This window comes from Martes martes (assembly GCF_963455335.1).
Source record: "Martes martes genome assembly, chromosome: 11".
In the NCBI taxonomy this organism is placed as follows: domain Eukaryota; kingdom Metazoa; phylum Chordata; class Mammalia; order Carnivora; family Mustelidae; genus Martes; species Martes martes.
Window position 1 is genome coordinate 90,436,583 of NC_137899.1, and position 17,332 is coordinate 90,453,914.

Here is a 17,332-nt window from a genome sequence, read left to right on the forward strand (position 1 = left end):
GTATTACCCTCTGTTCTCATTGTCTGTTCTTTTGTCTTCCTCCCCTGTTAGCCTGTGGGTTTCTGGAAGGTGGGAGGCATGTCTTTCTGCTGTTTGTATTCTCAGGACACAGCCTGGAACACAGCAGTGTTCAGTGGGTTTTTTAGAAGGAAAGGAAGAGAGAGAGGGAGGGAGGGAAAGGATGAATGTGTTCTCTCCCTCACCAACTAGACTTTGGGCTCTTAGCTGTTTTTCTTTCTGCTTCTGGTGTGTTTCTCACCTTAGGGCTCTGAATTGTGGTCCCCCACCCCCAAATCATAAGATGAAGCCTTAACCCCACTATCTCAGAACATGAATATATTTGAAGCTAGGACCTTTAAAGAGGTGATTCCATTAAAGATGAGGTCTTTGGGGTGGACCCTAATCTAATCTGACTGTTGTCCTTATAGAAAGAGCTCAGGACACACAGAGAGACACCAGGGAGGCACCCACCAGAGGAAACGCCATGTGAGGTCACAGCAAGAAGGTAGCCATCTGTGAGCCAAGGAGAGAGGCTTCGGGAGAAACCAACTCTGCCAGAACCTTTATCTCAGTCTTTTAGCTTCCAGACTATGAGGAAATACACTTTGGCTGTTTACACCAGTCTGGGGTGCTTTGTTACAGCAGCCCTAGAAAGCTAATATGGACCTATACCTCCCACCCAGACCCAGGGCCTGCTCAGGATATGCTATGTTCAGCCTGACATGGTACTAAGGGTCCAAGGAGCCATGAGGGCCGACCAGATGGTGCCCGTCTATCCACACCTACCAGGGATGGTGTTGTCCAGGAAAAAGCCCAGAAATCCACCAACAAACATGCCCGTGGTCAGCAGCACCTGGATGACCTGGTCCAGTTGGAGAATCCCTGGAGTGAAGACAAAAGCAACAGGGATTCCCAGGGACCAAGGTCCCCACTGGCCCTGCCCCTGGGGCGGTCGCAGTTCAGAAGACAGAGACTCACCTGTCTGGAGCTTCTCAGCGTTGTTGTTCACCCAACTGGGAATGGCGAGCCCACAGTAGATGGAGAAGCCAAAGATAAAGAGGTTCCTGGATGAGTTCATGTCCACATACTGCAGGAGAGAGGCCCCCACGGCAGCCCCAAGCCATCAGCACCTGTACTGCCCGGCACTCTAACTCCCCCCACCAGGGTCCCCTCCCCTCCTGCTGCCACAAGAGGTGGGGGAGGGAGGCCAGACTCTGAGCACCACACCCAGGGGGCAAACCAGGCACAGATTCCCACGTGGCCCTGGGAGTTGAGTGGCCCAGAGGACCCAAGGCAACCCGAGGCAGTTTCTGTTTTTCAGAAGTCTGGATGCTTCTGGCTGTTTCTGTCTTCTATTTGGAAGCCATTGTAGTGTCTGGGACCAAGGAATCCTTTTCTTCCTCCCCGGCCCCAGCCCTGCCCCCTTTCAAGGTTCTCTCGAGAGGCCATGGGAGGAGCTGCTCTTCTCAGACTGCCGTGCCTTACCTGCAAATTGGAGATCCCCACGGCGGTGATGACCCCGAACATCACCAGGAACATGCCTCCGATCACCGGGGTCGGGATGGTGGCAAAGGCAGCCCCCATCTTCCCGAATACGCCCATCACCAGCAGCAAGCAGCCGGCAGCGACCATCACCATTCTGCTCCCCACCTGCAGGGCTCAGGAGGACGAGAGGGCAGCTCAGCACCGGCCGGGCCTCCACCCTGCTCCGCAAACAATACTCTAGGCGACATGACCCCAAAATGCTCCCCCTTGGCCCCACACGGGGTTGGAAAGGATGAGGGTGTGACCTTGTATCCCGGCAGCTGACCTCATCTCTTCACTCACTGCTCTCTCCCTGCCTTGAAGTCCTGACTCAAATGCTCCTTCCCCAGGAAGCCTTTCCAGTGAAGGCAAAAGGCCTCTCTTGGAGGCAGTAGCGCAGGGCTTAAGAATGAGCATTTGGGTCAAAACCACAATGAGATACCACCTCACACCAGTCACAATGGCTAAAATTAACACATCAGGAAATGACAGATGCTGGCGAGGATGCAGAGAAAGGAGAACACTCCTACACTGTTGGTGGGAATGCAAGCTGGTGCAACCACTCTGGAAAACAGCATGGCGTTTCCTCAAAAGGTGAAAATAGAGCTACCCTATGACCCAGCAATTGCACTACTGGGTATTTACCCTAAAGATACAAATGTAGTGATCTGAAGGGGCACATGCACCCGAATGTTTATGGCAGCAATGTCCACAATAGCCAAACTATGGAAAGAACCTAGATGTCCCTCAAAGGATGAATGGATAAAGAAGATGTGGTGTATATATATACAATGGAATACTATGCAGCCATCAAAAGAAATGAAATCTTGCCATTTGCGATGACGTGGATGGAACCAGAAGATATTATGCTTATCGAAATAAGTCAATCAGAGAAAGACAATTATCATATGATCTCCCTGATATGAGGAAGTTGAGAGGCAACATGGGGGACTTGGGGGGTAGGAAAAGAATAAATGAAACAAGATGGGATCGGGAGGGAGACAAACCATATGAGACTCTTAATCTCACAAAACAAACTGAGCGTTGCTGGGGGTAGGGGGGTAAGGAGAGGGTCGTGGGGTTATGGACATTGGGGAAGGTGAAAAAAAAAAAGAATGGGCATTTGGGGACACCTGTGTGGCTCAGTAGTTTAAACATCTGCCTTCAGCTCAGGTCATGATCTCAGGGTCCTGGGATCGAGCCCCGTGTTGGTCTCCTTGTTCAGCGGGGGAGCCTGCTTCTCCCTCTCCTTTTGTGTGTCCATGCTTTCTCTCTCTAGCTCTGTCTCAAATAAATAAATAAAATCTTTTTTAAAAATTAGAAAACATATTCAACAGCACATTAGAAGGACCATACACTGTGACCAAGTGGGATTTAGCCTTGGGATGCAAGGATGTTTCAACATGCACATACAATAAATGTGATACACTGCATAAGCAAAATGAAAGAAAAACTGTATGATCATCTCATAGATGCAGAAAAAGATGAAATACATCTTTTTGTGACAAAAACTCTCAACAAATTGGGTATAGAAGGAACGTGCCTCAACACACAAATGACAGCAGAGATGATATGATCTGATATAGAGAAAATCCTAAAGACTCAACCAAGAAACTATAAGGCCTAGTCAATGAAATAGTAAAGTCACAGAATGCAAAAATCAACATGCCAGTTGCATTTCTATAAACTAACAACAAAATATCTGAAAATTAAAATAATCCAGTCACAACAGCATCACAAACAATTAAATAGTTAAGAATGAATTTAACCAAGGAAATGACAGATCTGTGTGCTAAAAACTGTAAGATACCAATGAAAGAAATCAAAGAAGACACAAACAAATGGAAAAATATCATGAGTTCATGGATAAAATTTAAAGTCAAAAATGCTCATACTACCCAAAGCTGTCTATAGATTCAATGCAGTCCCTAACACAAACCCAACGGCATTTTTCAGAGAAATAGAAAAAAAAAATCCTAAAATTTTTCTCTAAATACAAAAGACCCCAAATAGCTTAAGCAATCCTGAGAAAGAAGAATAAAACTAGGTCATCACATTTTCTGATTTCAAATGATACTACAAAGCTGTAGTAATTAAAATGGTATGGTCCTGGCATAAAATAGACATGTAGACCAATAGAACTGAATTCAGAGCCCCAAAGTAAACCCATGCATATATGGTCAGCCAATATTTGGCAAGAAAGCCAAGCATATTCAGTGGGGGAGAGGATAGTCTCATCAATAAATGGGGTTGGGAAACCCAGAGAACCACATACAGAAGGATGAAATTAGACCTCTACCTTGCACCACTCAAAAAACTTAACTCAACGTGTATTAAAGACTTAAATGTGAGATCTGAAACTATGAAAATCCTAGAAGAAGATAATAGGGGGAAATCCCCTTGAAATTGGTGTTGTTATTTTGGGGGGGTATGACACCAAAAGTATAAGCGACAAAAGCGAATATAAACAAATGGGACTCCATCAAACTAAAAAGCTTCTGCTCAGCAAAGGCAACATTTGACAAAATAGAAAGGCATCCTGCAGGATGGGATAAAATATTTGTAAACTGGCTACCTGATCAGGGATTAATATCCAAAATGTATAAAGAATTTGTATGCCTCAACAATAACAACAGTAATGATTTTTAAAATGGGCAGAGACACTGAATAGACATTTCTCCCAAGAAGACTTACAGATGGCCAACAGATCCATGAAAAGATGCTCAACATCCCTCATCATCAGGGAAATGCAAATCAAAACCACAATGAAATATCACCTCGCATCTGTTAAATTCAGTTATCATAAAAAATGATTAATAACAAGTGTTGTAGAGATGTGCAGAAAAGGGAACCTTTGTGTGCTGCTGATGGGAACGTAAGCTGGCAAAGTCACAATGCAAAACAGCATGGCTTTTCCTCAAAAAATTAAAAATAGAATCACCATATGACCCAGCAATTCCTCTTGTGAGTATTTATGCCAAGAAACCAAAACATGAACTTGAAAAGATATTTGTAGCCCATGTTCATTGCAGCATGATTGACAAGAGCCAAGATATGGAAACAAACTACATAAGGGATGAGTGGAGAAAGAAATGTGGGGTATATGTGAAACATTAATCAGCCGTAAACAATGAGATCTTTCATTTGCAACAACATGGACAGACCTTGAAGGCATTATGCTAGGTGAAATATGTCAAAGAAAGACAAATATCTTATGGTACCATTCCTATGTGGAGTCTAAAAAAGCTAAAATCAGAGCGCCTGGATGGCTCAGTTGGGTAAGAGTCCAACTCTTTATTTCAGCTCGGGTCATGATCTCAGGGTTTTGAGATCGAGGCCCCTCCTTGGGCTCCATGCTGGGCATATAGTCTCCTTAAGATTCTCTCTCATTAATCAACCAATCAATTAATTAATAAATAGATGGATGAGTAAATGAACAAATGAATGAATGAATAAAATGAGTAAAAAAATTAAAAAGCTAAATTCACAGAAATAGAGTAGAGCGGTGGTGACCAGGTGCTCAGGGTGCAGAAAATGGGGAGATGTTCGTCAGAGAGTACAAACTTTCAGTTAAAAGATGAGTAAGTTCTGGGGATCTACATGTACAATATTGTGATCACAGTTAACCAGGCCTCCCAATTACACACTTGAAAGTTGCCAAGAGGGCAGATCTTCAATGGTCTCACCACAAAAAAAGAAATTATAATTATGTAACATGATGGGAGTGTTAGCTCATGGTCATCCCGTGGCAAACCAGGAGTGTATCAAATAAGCACACTTGCAGCTTAAACTTAGGCAGTGTTATAGTATAGGGAAGTATATCTCAGTAAAGCTGCGGGGGAGGAGGTGGGAAGGAAAATCCGCGTGTCTGGAGGGCGGTGGGACAGAGACAGACACGATGAAGACCAAGGCAAGGGCAGTAGGGGCCACAGAGAGGAGCTAGAGTGAAATCCAGACATAAGGCATAGATAAAATGCAGTGTCTATCTGTCCACGGACAGTCCCGGACATTCTGCTAAGTGAGATAAGCCAGTCACAAAAAGACAAGTCCTGTAGGCTTACACTGTTAGGAAGTCCCTAGAGTCATCGAAATCGTAGAAACAGCAACTAGGATGCTGGCTGACAGGTGCTGGGGAGAAAGGGGAACAAGGACTTGTTTGATGGCTGCAGATCTCAGTTTTGATGTTGTGTGTCTTTAACCACAATGAAAAGTTTTTTTTTTTTTTTAAGTATCTTTCCACAGATGCTCTAGTGGCAACTGCTGTGGTAAGAAAGTAGCAGATCCTGCCTTTGCTTATTTTTCTTTCCCATCTAAGAGCTTATTTATTTAAATGTCCTCGTGACAAGACATGTGGTAAGGATTTACCACGTCAAAATAAATTTTTTGGTTGTGTTTGTAATCCTCATAAGGAACAAGAAAAAAGACTTGCCTCAAAGCTAACGGAAACCCAGCCCTGCCAATATTTTTATTTTAGGCCCTGAGCCTCGTGTTGGATGTCTGAACTCTGGATCAATCAAATAAGCAATCTCAGTTGTTTGAAACCGCCGAGTTTGTGATGATTTGTTGCAGCAACAAGAGACTCACAGGGGCATGACGGACGCAGGTACCCGGCCTGAAGCCGCTGTCGGCGGACTTACCCTGGTGATGCCCAGAGCCCCGACGTTCTCGCTGTAGGAGGTGGTGCCGTTCCCTGTCCCCCAGGCCCCGGCCAGCAGACAGCCGAGACCCTCGATGCCGATGCCACGGTTGACAGCATGCCTCGGAGGCGGGGGGGCCCCCACCAGCCGGGCACAGGCATAATAATCGCCTACAGACTCCACCATCGAGGAGATTACCCCCGCAATGATCCCAAAGACCCCAGCCAGGCTGATGGTGGGGAGGCCCCACTGTCCTGCAAGAGCGATGCAGAGGGAATGTTAATCCAGAAGACCATGCGTTGCTGCACCCAAATTAACTTCTGTGCCTGAAGGGGTCTTTGGGAGGCTTGCAAGACCCGGCAGTGTATTTCCCAACCCCACAACTGTCCGGAGGCTTTGGCATGGACTCCTGCCCTACCACTCCTCCCTGAGGGCAAGCACACACCCAGACCTTGAGGGTACTGTGCACCAAAACAGCCAGCAGCGGGGCCCCTTCCTGTGCAGATCTTGAAGCATTTGGAAGCAGAGATTCTCATTCAGGGAGGCAGGAGCTCCACAGTCCATGGGGCCCAGCCAGCCCACCCTGGAACCTGGTTATTAATACACTTGAGCCAAAAGTGCTGGGAAAGGCAACCAGAAGTGGGCTAAGGGATGGCCTTGACCTCATGTTCCCAGAAATGTTCTAATTCAGGCTAAGACTCCCTTGGGTGGAATCCAACTAATCCAGGAAGAGTCCCAAAGTTCTGCTAGAAGGTCGAGACCTCTCCGATCTGCCTGCTCTCAGGCCATGGGTTCTGAGTCACATGGAGAAGGGGAGGAGAGGAAGGTCCCGGAATGTGAGCTTTTGGTCTAACATCCCCAGAAGATTCTTAGGACAACCCAAGGGTCTCCTTCTTCTCTTAGGGGTCTCATATGGACCCCCTAGGGCCTGCTCCTCCTTGTCAGATCTTTTGGAGGAGATTCATCCCCTGCCTCTAGTCAACTCTCCATTCAGTGCCCTTGACCCCACGGACAGTCCTGGAAAACACGTGTCCCTGGTACAAAGGAGCCCTATCTTCTCATTACCTGGGTAAGGGAAGCGAAACCAAGGAGCCTGGCTCAGCACATTGCCTTTGGTGTCAGTGCGGGCCAGGTGCCCATAGGCCGTGGGGGCCGTGGGAAGGGCGTTGGTGACTGTGAGCACGAAGCAGAGAAGCCACGAGATGCAGAGCGCCAGCAGCACCTGCAGAGGGAGCCCCCTTCACAACCCTGCCCAGGGCCCCAGGCCCTACCAACACCTCCCAGAGGTGCTGGGCCTGGGAGGGAGGTCAGGGAAGCTCTTTGAAATGAGGAAACGCTGGGTTATGGGCCCTTCCAATGCCAACAGCAATCTGTGTCATCATTAGCACATTTAAGGAATGTAGGAAACAAACTATGGAAAAACCTTGGGTCAAATGGAGGCAGAAAGTTCTAGCAAAATGGGCACGGCCTGGGTCAGAAGGATTACTGTCTGTTTCTCTTTCCACCATTGGCTGGTCACATGACCTTGGATCAAACTCTCCGAGCCTCAGTTTCCTCGTCTGTACAATGGAATGACAGTCACTGTGCTGCAGAGCCTGAAGCTCTACTGATATTTAATCCCTGGGGACAGAGCCCCAGAAACGTGCATTTTTAGCAAGGTCCCCAAGTGAGGCTTGTGCACGCAGAATGGTAGGACCACCAGCCTGCAGGGCAGTGAGGGATCAGTGAGATGTGGAAGTATCTTTTTACAACGTGAAATGTAGCTCACAGTGGAATTAAAGCTGAAAACATACTGTGTGGTTGGCAGCCACATAGATCTCACACCGAGATGCAAATCCAGCAGAGCAGTGTCTGAAAAGGGAGGGACCAGCCCCATTGCAATGGGTCCAGATTACCCACGAACCACTAAGACCTTGATCTGAGCAACCAGGTTATCAGTTTGTATAATTAGCCATGAACCTTGCTATGGGGATGGCCCCAGGAACGTATGACAAGGCTGTCCCACACGGGTGCCCAGAGCAGCGACCTAGGGCAGGGTTCTCTGCTCTGGGGTGAGAAGCTTCATAAACAATGGGTACTGCATTACACCAAAAGCTGGGGAGTGTTCCCACGGACTGTGGGGTTCCCCTTGACCTCTTTCTACAGCAGAGGGGTGGGGGTCAGGGAGGAGAGGATCTGCACATGGGGAAGCATTTGCCTCGGGGACCCTCTGGGAGTGCGAGAGGCTGACCCTGACCCTCACCCTCTGGGCGAGTCCACTAAGAAGGGAAGTGCTTCTTACCAGAAGCGTGGGGAGTGCTTCTTACCGGGAAGACCTGAAACAGGTAGAACTTAGACGTGTGACACTTCTTTCCTCCATAAACCGGCACAGGCACGGCGACGTTTTTCAGGTACTGAGAAAACAGTACGATGAGGAAGATGGTCCTGAAACAGAAACAAGCCACGCCCAGGCTGGCAAGCTGGGGCTTGTCCTGAGCAAGGGTCCAGGAAGTTGAGCCGCCATGCATCTCTGGAAGGGGGTGGCCGGTGCCGCAGTAGGAGGGTCCCCAAGGAGGCAGGTCCCATCTCTGAGAAGGTGGGTTGTTCCCTTTCAGAGCTGCTGGTGGCTGGAGAGGAATACTGGGAAGGGGGACTATTCCTCCCCGTGGGTCAGCTGCTGGACAGATCCCAGCACGCGGAGAGGGTGAGGCCAGAGTCAGAGACTGTCTTCTCTCCCAGGTCATTCTGCAAGTCCTCGTGGTCAGACGATCACAGCGGCGTGAATGAGTGTGTCCAGTGCCAACCCCAAGTCCCTTCGAGGCTCTGTGGAAGCGCCTAAGGCCTCTTCTTTCCCTAACGCCTTCCTGATCCTCCCAGTTGGCTGTCACGGCCCCCTTCCCTGGACCGTGCATGGCATTCTATGATTGTCATCACTGTCTCCTGGTGTCACAGCTCCTAGGACCCAAGGCTCCTCTCTCGGAGAGAGATTACGGAGAGCTGGAGCCCTGTCTTTGCACCTTTCCCAGGTGCCAGAGGTCTACAAAGATTGGCTCAATGAAAACCTAGCAGGCAGAGGACCCACAGTATCAATATTTTGTAAACACGACACTAAGTATTCTTACATACTGCCCACCATTAACTCATTGTTTTTGAGGACTAATCATGTAATAAATAGTAGTGGTATCTGTAAACCACAAGAGTTTGCCAATATCCAGAACACATTATTCTTACTGGGTGATGTTCCACTGGAAAGAACTGAGCTGCCATTCCATTCCCAGGGAGTACTTACACGGCGGCAATCCCCCAGTGGACCCCAGCGTTACTGCCCGCAGAATCGAAGAGAGGCAAGGCCACCAAGGAGATGGTCGGAGCGATGGTCAAGGGGCCAATGAAGCGCATGAGAAACCCAATGAGGCCTGAGAATCCTACTAGCATCTGGACACAGGATGCAACCATAATGGCGCCCTGCAACTGGAGAGAGAAAGTACAATTCAGACACCTTGAAGCTTGCAGAAACTGTGGGCCTCAGCCCAGCCCAGGGCCATCATGGCAGACCCAGAGGCACAGGCCACTTCTCAACCTGGGTACCCCCCAAGGGGGCACCCTCAGAGGCACTGCAGGATCAAAGCTGAATCTCAGAACTACGGAGGCAAGGAGAGCCCTGTTCTTGCTCCTCTCTGCAGTTCTGGATTTCCAACTACCTGTTGGACATTTTCACTTCATTTGAAGGCTTTCTGGAAATAGCCTTCAAAAGTATTTATTGGTCATGGTGACAATGGTGGTGATGTCTAACGTCACTCCATAGCGTGTTGAACCTCTTGCTGCCTTATTTTTCCGTGTTCCCACTTTCTATTGCAAGAGTTGGCAAAAAAAAAAAAATTTTTTTTTCTGTAAAGGACCACATAGTGAATATTTTAGGCTGGATGGGCCATATGGGCTCTGTCGAAACTTTCCCAGACAAGTTGTGAACAAATGAGCCTCGCTGTGTTCCAATAACATTTCATGTGTAGAGACTGAAATTAGAATTTCATATAACTCTGACACATCATGAAATCGTAGTCTTCTTCTCCAACCACTTAAAGTGTAAAACCGTTCTTAACTTGTGAGCTATATAAAAACAAGCAGCAGGCCAGATCTTGTTCCTGGACTGTAGTTTGCCAACCCCTACTCGACTGGACCGATTGAATTTACTTAATGGCTCCTTTCTTACTCTTCTAGTTTGGATGTTATGCATTCCGTTTTATCCCTGAAAACTTTTCCTTATTTTAAAGTCTGCTCTTTCTGAAAGTAACAGAGCAACTTCTACTTTCTTTTGATTAGTGTTGGCACAGTGCATTTTCCTCCATCCACTTACTTTCAATCTCTGTGTGTCTTTATATTTATCTTTTAGAGATATTTATTTATTTGTCAGAGAGAGCGCGAGCACAAGCAGGGGGAGCAGCAGGCAGAGAGAGAAGCGGGAGGCTTCCCGCTGAGCAGGGATTGGATCTCAGGACCTGGGATCATGACCTGAGCTGAGGCGGACGCTTCACCAACTGAGCCACCCAGGCGCCCCATATATCTTCATTTAAAGTAGGCTTCTTACAGACAACATATAGTTAGATCACCTGTATTTTGTACCCCCTCTGACAGTCTCTGTCATTTAGTTGGTACATTTAATCCACTGACATTCACCTACACAGTTGGGTTGATATCTACCATACTCGTTACCATTTTCTACTTGCTCACCTTGTTCTTTGTTCCTATTTTTGTCTTCCTCTCTTTTTGTAGTTTTAATTGAGCATTTCATAGGGTTCCATTTTTTCTCCTCTCTTAGTGTATCAGTTACACTAAATTTTTTTTTTTTTTTTACTTTTTTGTGTGGTTGCCCTAGAATTTGCAATGTACTTTTACAACTAATCCAAGTCCACTTTCAAAGAACACTATGCCATTTCATGGGTAGTCTGAGCACCTTATAATAACCAAATAATTTAAATCCCTCCTTCTCATTCCTTCTATCATTGCTGTCACTCATTTCACTTATATCTAAGGACACATAAGTAGGTACATAAAAACTACCATGATACTGAAAGGTGAAGTCTGAACTGGTCTAAGGTGTTGAAAACTGAACTTGCCTTCTCTTCCCAGTTTCTTACTGTTTCTGCTACCACCATGGCCTTAAACTAGAACCACTGTTGACTTTCACTTCCCCATTACTTGAGCCCAGTAAGTAACAACCTTCCTGTTCGTCCTGCATTTGCATCGCCTTCACTGGGGACTAGTGTAATGAGACGTATGTGGTGTGTTGACCACCAGTGGTTTCAGTCCTTGAGATGTGTGTGGATAAATATAATTCAGTTGAACAGGGAGATGCTACCTTAAATTCCAATAGCCTAGTTACGTGAATTCAACCAATCAATCCAATTAATGAAAGGCTGAAATTTGCAAGAACTTTCTCGGACTTTACAGCATTGGTGAAACGCATCGGACCAGCAGATGGAGCTCAACTGCCACAGATAAGGATCCCGGCTTAGCTCGCTGTGTCAGACCCTTGGAGATAACGTGGGGAAAAAATAGTGGAGACTATTGTCCTAGGGCAAAAGGAATCCCTACCCTGGGCCCTGGGTTTCAGAGCAGGAGTTGGCAAACTTTTTCTGTAAAAAGCCAGATAGTAAATCTTTTAGACTTTGTGAGTCATGTGTGCTTTCTACCACATATTCTTTTCTTCTTTTTTTTTTTTTTTAAGATTTTATTTATTTATTTATTTGTCAGAGAGAAGGAGAGAGAGAGCACACAAGCAGGCAGAAAGGCAGAGAGAGAAGTAGGCTCCCTGCTGAGCAAGGAGCCCGATGCGGGACTCGATCCCGGGACCCTGGGATCATGACCTGAGCCAAAGGCAGTGGCTTAACCCACTGTTAAACAACCTTTTAAAATGTAAAAACCATTCTTAGTGCATAAGTAGTTAAAAAACAGACTTCGGGCTGGATTTGGTCTCAGAGCTGAAGTTTTCATATTCCTTTAAAGGATTTTAAAGGACTCTGTATATCATAAACACAAAAATAAACAATAAGGGTATCAAAGAGAATATGGTATCTCTGCCACTTGGGGTCACATGTTTAACACAGGTACAGCATGACCCATATCCCTAAACACCTCCCTCACTATTAATACTGTTCAAGCCCCAGGGAAATTATTTTCCAGAACTCTTGCCCGGTGTCCTCGAAACACAAGGCAATGGCTTCTGAATGCGCCGAAGGTGTGTGAGTTGTGCTATGATAGGGCTGGAGGCAGGTGCTTCATTAGGACACAGGGAAGACTTGAGCAGACATGCTTAGGTAGGAGAGGAGACAAATGAATGCATCAGATCTTTTTTCTTGGATAATGTGCAGGCAAGAGATTCCTGCAGAAGAAATTCCAGAGCTCAGCAGGTCTGTGTGGAAGGGAAACCTTCCCTGGCGTCTAGCAGAGCAGGGTGAGGAACCCCCACTTCTTGTTCTTTGCTTGGTTTTAATTTGGATCTAATGAAGCAAATATGGGCTCCCCGGGGGGACAGCAAAAACAAACAAATAGACAAACACCCACAAGCCGTGCACGTGTTCTGTGACTCATTCTGTCGACGGCCTCATAAAACCAGGCTTCCTGGAGAAGCACAGCCTAATTTGGAGAAGGCACTACAACACATGGCATCTGAGATTGGCCAGTGTATCTGGCAAAAATCCAGGACCCACCAGCTTGACAAGTGAAATTCTTAGGGAATAGCTTGGTCCAGAGCTCCCACGGGAGTGTTCTTTAAAGATTCAAGAGCCTTGTTAACTAACTCTGGGTCTAACCTGAGATAAAAAGGAAGCACAAGGCCTTGAGGGGGTGATGGAGGGACTGAGCACTTTTGGCCTCTCGGAGCACAGGTGGGTGCAAAAAGGCTGCTTCTGAAAGGGAAGAAGAACCGCAGAAGGTTCAGGCTGACACTCACTGGTCTGGCTCAGATGGATGTCCTCTGCCCTCGCAGCTCAGTGCTCCCTGAGGTACCACGGAATCCACATTGAATAAGGACGGACCCTGGCAGAAGCCGGGAGCTTCCGCTCTGCCATGGGGCTTCGGGTGAGGCTGGGGTCTGGCGCAGCTCTCCACCCCATCCCTTTCACAGACCACTACTAACTAGTCCGCCCTGTTTGGAATTAGACCACTAGTGAATAGCATTAGTGGCTCCTATCAGAGACCCGAACAGTATCTCGACTAGGGCCAGAAAGACATTCAAGTTTTTGCTTGATTATAGGAACTAGTGATGGGCTCCTGGGAGGCTCGATCGGTTAAATTTCTGCCTTTGGCTCAGGTCATGATCCCAGAGTCCTGGCATCGAGTCCCGCATCGGGCTCCTTGCTCAGATGGGGGCCTGCTTCTCCCTCTGCCGCTCCCCCTGCTTGTATACACACACACACACACACACACACACACACACACACACACTCTCTCTCTCTCTCAAAAATAAATAAATAAAATATTTTTTAAAAATAAAGGAAATAGTTATGGTCAGGCAAAGAAAAGGCAGTTACACAGGAGGGGTTCCTAGGATTCATGAGCCAGTGACAGTCCCTCCCACCCAGGACAGACATCACCTCACAAGGTAACCTAATTCAAGCAACAAAGACTTGAGTTTCACCATGTGAGTCCCTGAATTCAGAGAGCATGGGTGCCACTCATCTAATGGAGAAAGGGGGAGGCTGTTAGAGTATTTAACACTTCCACAGAAGGCCCTTGGTGGGAAAAGGAAAGCAAGTCTAGATGCAGCCTGTGGGCTGAGTTATGTGTGATACTACGCATGCGCATAAATGCCCAGGGTTGCCCCTGTGGGCTTGGGGCGAGGCGAGCGACTAGCAGTTCAGTCTGACAAGTGGATCATACACAGCTCTGTTGAAATTTTACCTTGTGTGGGATAGGAGTTTATAGTTAAATCTCAAATACTGGTGGTTCATGGTGATGGCCCTGAGTCCTAAAAAGAGGGAGGAAGTATGACCTTGAATGTAGTCATGAGGGTCTACGAGTTGATACCTTGGGCCATGAACCACGCGCACGGGGCCCCCAAACAACAGAATCCCCATCTCCGTCTTGCATTGCCCAGGGTGGTCCAGATTGTCAACAGCAATGGGCACGTGTGCCTTTGGTGGGAGAATAGGAGAGCGTGCGGCCTGTTGCGGAGCTGGCAGTCTGCCCACGCCTGACATTTCACAGAGTATGGAAGGATTTTGTATTTTTAAAAACTGGTATTCACGGTGTTGCTGGTTTGAGCTTTGCCTATTCTGCAACTGAGGACCCAGCCCAGACTACTGTGAAAAAGACCTGGCCACCCAGATTGCCCAGCAGCATGAACATCAACGTCTGCAGCAGGCAGCTCAAGGATTTCTCGGCCTCCTTCACCACGTGAGCCAGTTCCTACAACACATCTCCTCCCGCGTGCACCTCTACACATCCCGTTGGTTCTGCTCCTCCGGCAATCCCTGACTGGCACACACCCTATGATTTGGCCAGCCCACTCCTACATGTCTGTTTGGTGGAAATACATAGATATGTTCACCTAAAAGTACCAAGTACACAGACATCCATAGCAATACTATCTATAGCAGCCAATAACTGGAAACTACCCTTAAACAGAGTTTGGGTAACAGCAGAATAGAGAAGTAAATTACCGTGTAATTACATAACAGAACGCTACTCGGTAAAGAGAATGAAGAGTCTACCCCTAGATGTAACAGGGGGGAGACTCTTGTAAAAATCATGGTGAATTAAGAAGGCAGACACAAGCTAGTATTTTCTGAGGAGTTCTGTATAGAAAGTTCAAAACCAGGCGAAACTCATCTATGGAAACTCATCTGTTTCTTGATCCAGTTGCTGGTAACAGGAGCAAGTTCAGCTTGGGAAATTCATCGTGTTATTTTCTATATGTGCTAAATTAAAATTTTAAGGTTCATTTAGAAAGGGACAAGTGCAGACTTTGGAAGGAGGGGAGAGAACAATAGAACTAGAGCAAGATTATCAAACACATCGTAGTAGTGTAACATCGCCCAGTCCACCTCCCCTTGCTCCGTTACCTCTCGGATCCTCTTCTGCCATTCCTCGGTGAACTCAGGAGAGCTGGTGTTCACCAGACTGGCATTGAATGTCCACTCAGGGCACTTCCAAGCGGGAAGGGAGAGCATGGCCAGGGAGGGTGCCACGAAAGCAAACGTCCCTCCCTGGAGAATGGGCAGCCTGGAGGAGGGGGACAAGGAAGCAGTTAGCCACAAGATCTGTTAGCACGGGTCTGAAACTGGGCCCAGTGGTGGTTCTTTAATCCCAACCCCTAGCCTGATTTAGAGGCCATCCATGACCCAGCTGGTCTCCGTATACAAGGAGCTCCTGCTGGGCTCCAAGTCAGACCCAGGAACCCCGCCAAACCTTGGACAGATAACATGTCTACCCTGGTCCCAGAGAATCTTCCCCAGAGCCCAGGATAAAAACACAGCTCCCATGGGGAGTTCTCCCACCAAGAGATGCACACCCTAAAATTTGGGTTGCCAGACTTTGTGCCTTCAAAATGACCAGCAATCCCAGACCTTGACCTCCAAGCTTCCTTTTTATCACATGGACAGAACAGTTTTTAGGTCAATTATCAGGGCAAGATCCTTCCACCCAGGCCCTTCTGACTCCTGCTCAGCCTCTCTCTCTGACCTCTGAGAACTTCTAGAACTTTCTTCCCTTTGAGGTAAATGCAGCCTGATAAGTCAACCTCCAACAAGCCTCTCTTATTAGATCAGAGGCTATCTGGGCTAGCCTAGTCTGCCCACCCATGACATTAATATTGGGGAAGGGTGGCACAGAGGCACCCCAGCATTTTGCTACACCCAGTTCAGATATTTTTTCTTCACAATACAAGAGGGTATACTCAGAATTTCACAAAAACCTCTTGGAGGATTATTCTTGAGAATGACTCAGTACATCCTATGTAATGAAAATATAAATTCGATGGAAGAGTTCTGCTGCCTAAGTGGCCTTGGTATCTTGCCTGAATATGAGAGTCGATGATGCCTGGGCATTAGCCTGAGAGGAGTTGGTGGGCTTGTCTGGGACTGCACCCAGGTACGGGGTGTACTTAAAGCTCCAGAGGATTCTAGCGTAGCCAGGGTGGAGGACAGCTGATCTACCTCTGTAAGTCTAGACCTACAAGGCTCCACGGTAGAACAGAAAACATTGCCCACACGAGGCAGGAATATACAGGGGGTGGTATGGGTGTGTGTGAATACTTTTTCAATTTAAAAATTATGACTCTAAGTATCTTTTTTTCCAAATATTTTATTTATTTATTTGACAGAGAGGGAGAGAGAACACAAGCAGGCAGAGCAGCAGGCAGAGGGAGAGAGAGAAGCAGGCTCCTTGCCGAGCAAAGAGCCCGATGCAGGACTCGATCTCAGGACCCCAGGATCATGACCTGCACCAAAGGCAGCTGCTCAACCAACTGGGCCACCCAGGCCTCCCATGACTCTAAATATCTTGACAGAGAAGGGAAGCATGCTCTACTTCGATCTTTAAAAAATCCCCTTGAATTTTCAAAGTGAACATATAAACCTTTGTATATGGATATAACCAGAGTGACGTGAAACAGAACTTGTGTTGTAATTTTTTGCTATAATTCCATACACACGTTGCACTCATTCACCAAGTGTCTATTGAGGATCTGCTCTTGGTGGGCAGCGGCTGCCATGATACTGAGGACACCACAGCAAGTGAAACCAAACTCCCATTTACATTCTAGGGACACACATCTCAGCCTCATACTAACAAAATAACCACTTCCAATAACTTACTCTCAAGGATTACTTTAAACACCTCAAGACGATGCTCACATACAGTCTGCCATGTCTGCCATGTCCATTCTACTGGGTTCCACAAGGACAGGGATTCATTATCTTTCATTCCCGTCCCTCCAGCGCTGAGCCTGGCGCCCCCAAAACCCTGCCAACATTGGACTTACCCTTTTGTTTTTTGGCATGGAATGAAGCCCTAACAAAGGTTATTTTGCATTTCATTAAGCTAGGAGAGATGCGCACTCATTTGTGTGATATAATGTCTGTTCTCTATAAACTGTCTGCTCATTACATAGAGTTTGGATATGGTCAAAATATACTTGTAACAATTCTTAGGATAGTGAGCTTTCTTTTCATTAAAAAAAAAATGCTTTCTGT

At 47.0% G+C, this 17,332-nt stretch overlaps 1 protein-coding gene across 1 annotated transcript in view; it reads right to left on the reverse strand.

Annotated features, from left to right (window-relative positions):
* The window catches only part of LOC308352057 (solute carrier family 23 member 1-like), a 48,030-nt gene that overhangs the window by 4,140 nt on the left and 26,558 nt on the right, over positions 1–17,332 (reverse strand). Inside the window, exons 4-11 of the mRNA XM_080818106.1 lie at positions 15,203–15,362; positions 9,430–9,611; positions 8,468–8,585; positions 7,227–7,383; positions 6,162–6,415; positions 1,486–1,650; positions 979–1,087; positions 787–882 (exon numbers count right to left, since the gene is read on the reverse strand). Of these exons, the coding sequence (XP_080674232.1) occupies positions 787–882; positions 979–1,087; positions 1,486–1,650; positions 6,162–6,415; positions 7,227–7,383; positions 8,468–8,585; positions 9,430–9,611; positions 15,203–15,362 (1,241 nt within the window). The remainder of the gene's footprint in view (positions 1–786; positions 883–978; positions 1,088–1,485; positions 1,651–6,161; positions 6,416–7,226; positions 7,384–8,467; positions 8,586–9,429; positions 9,612–15,202; positions 15,363–17,332) is intronic.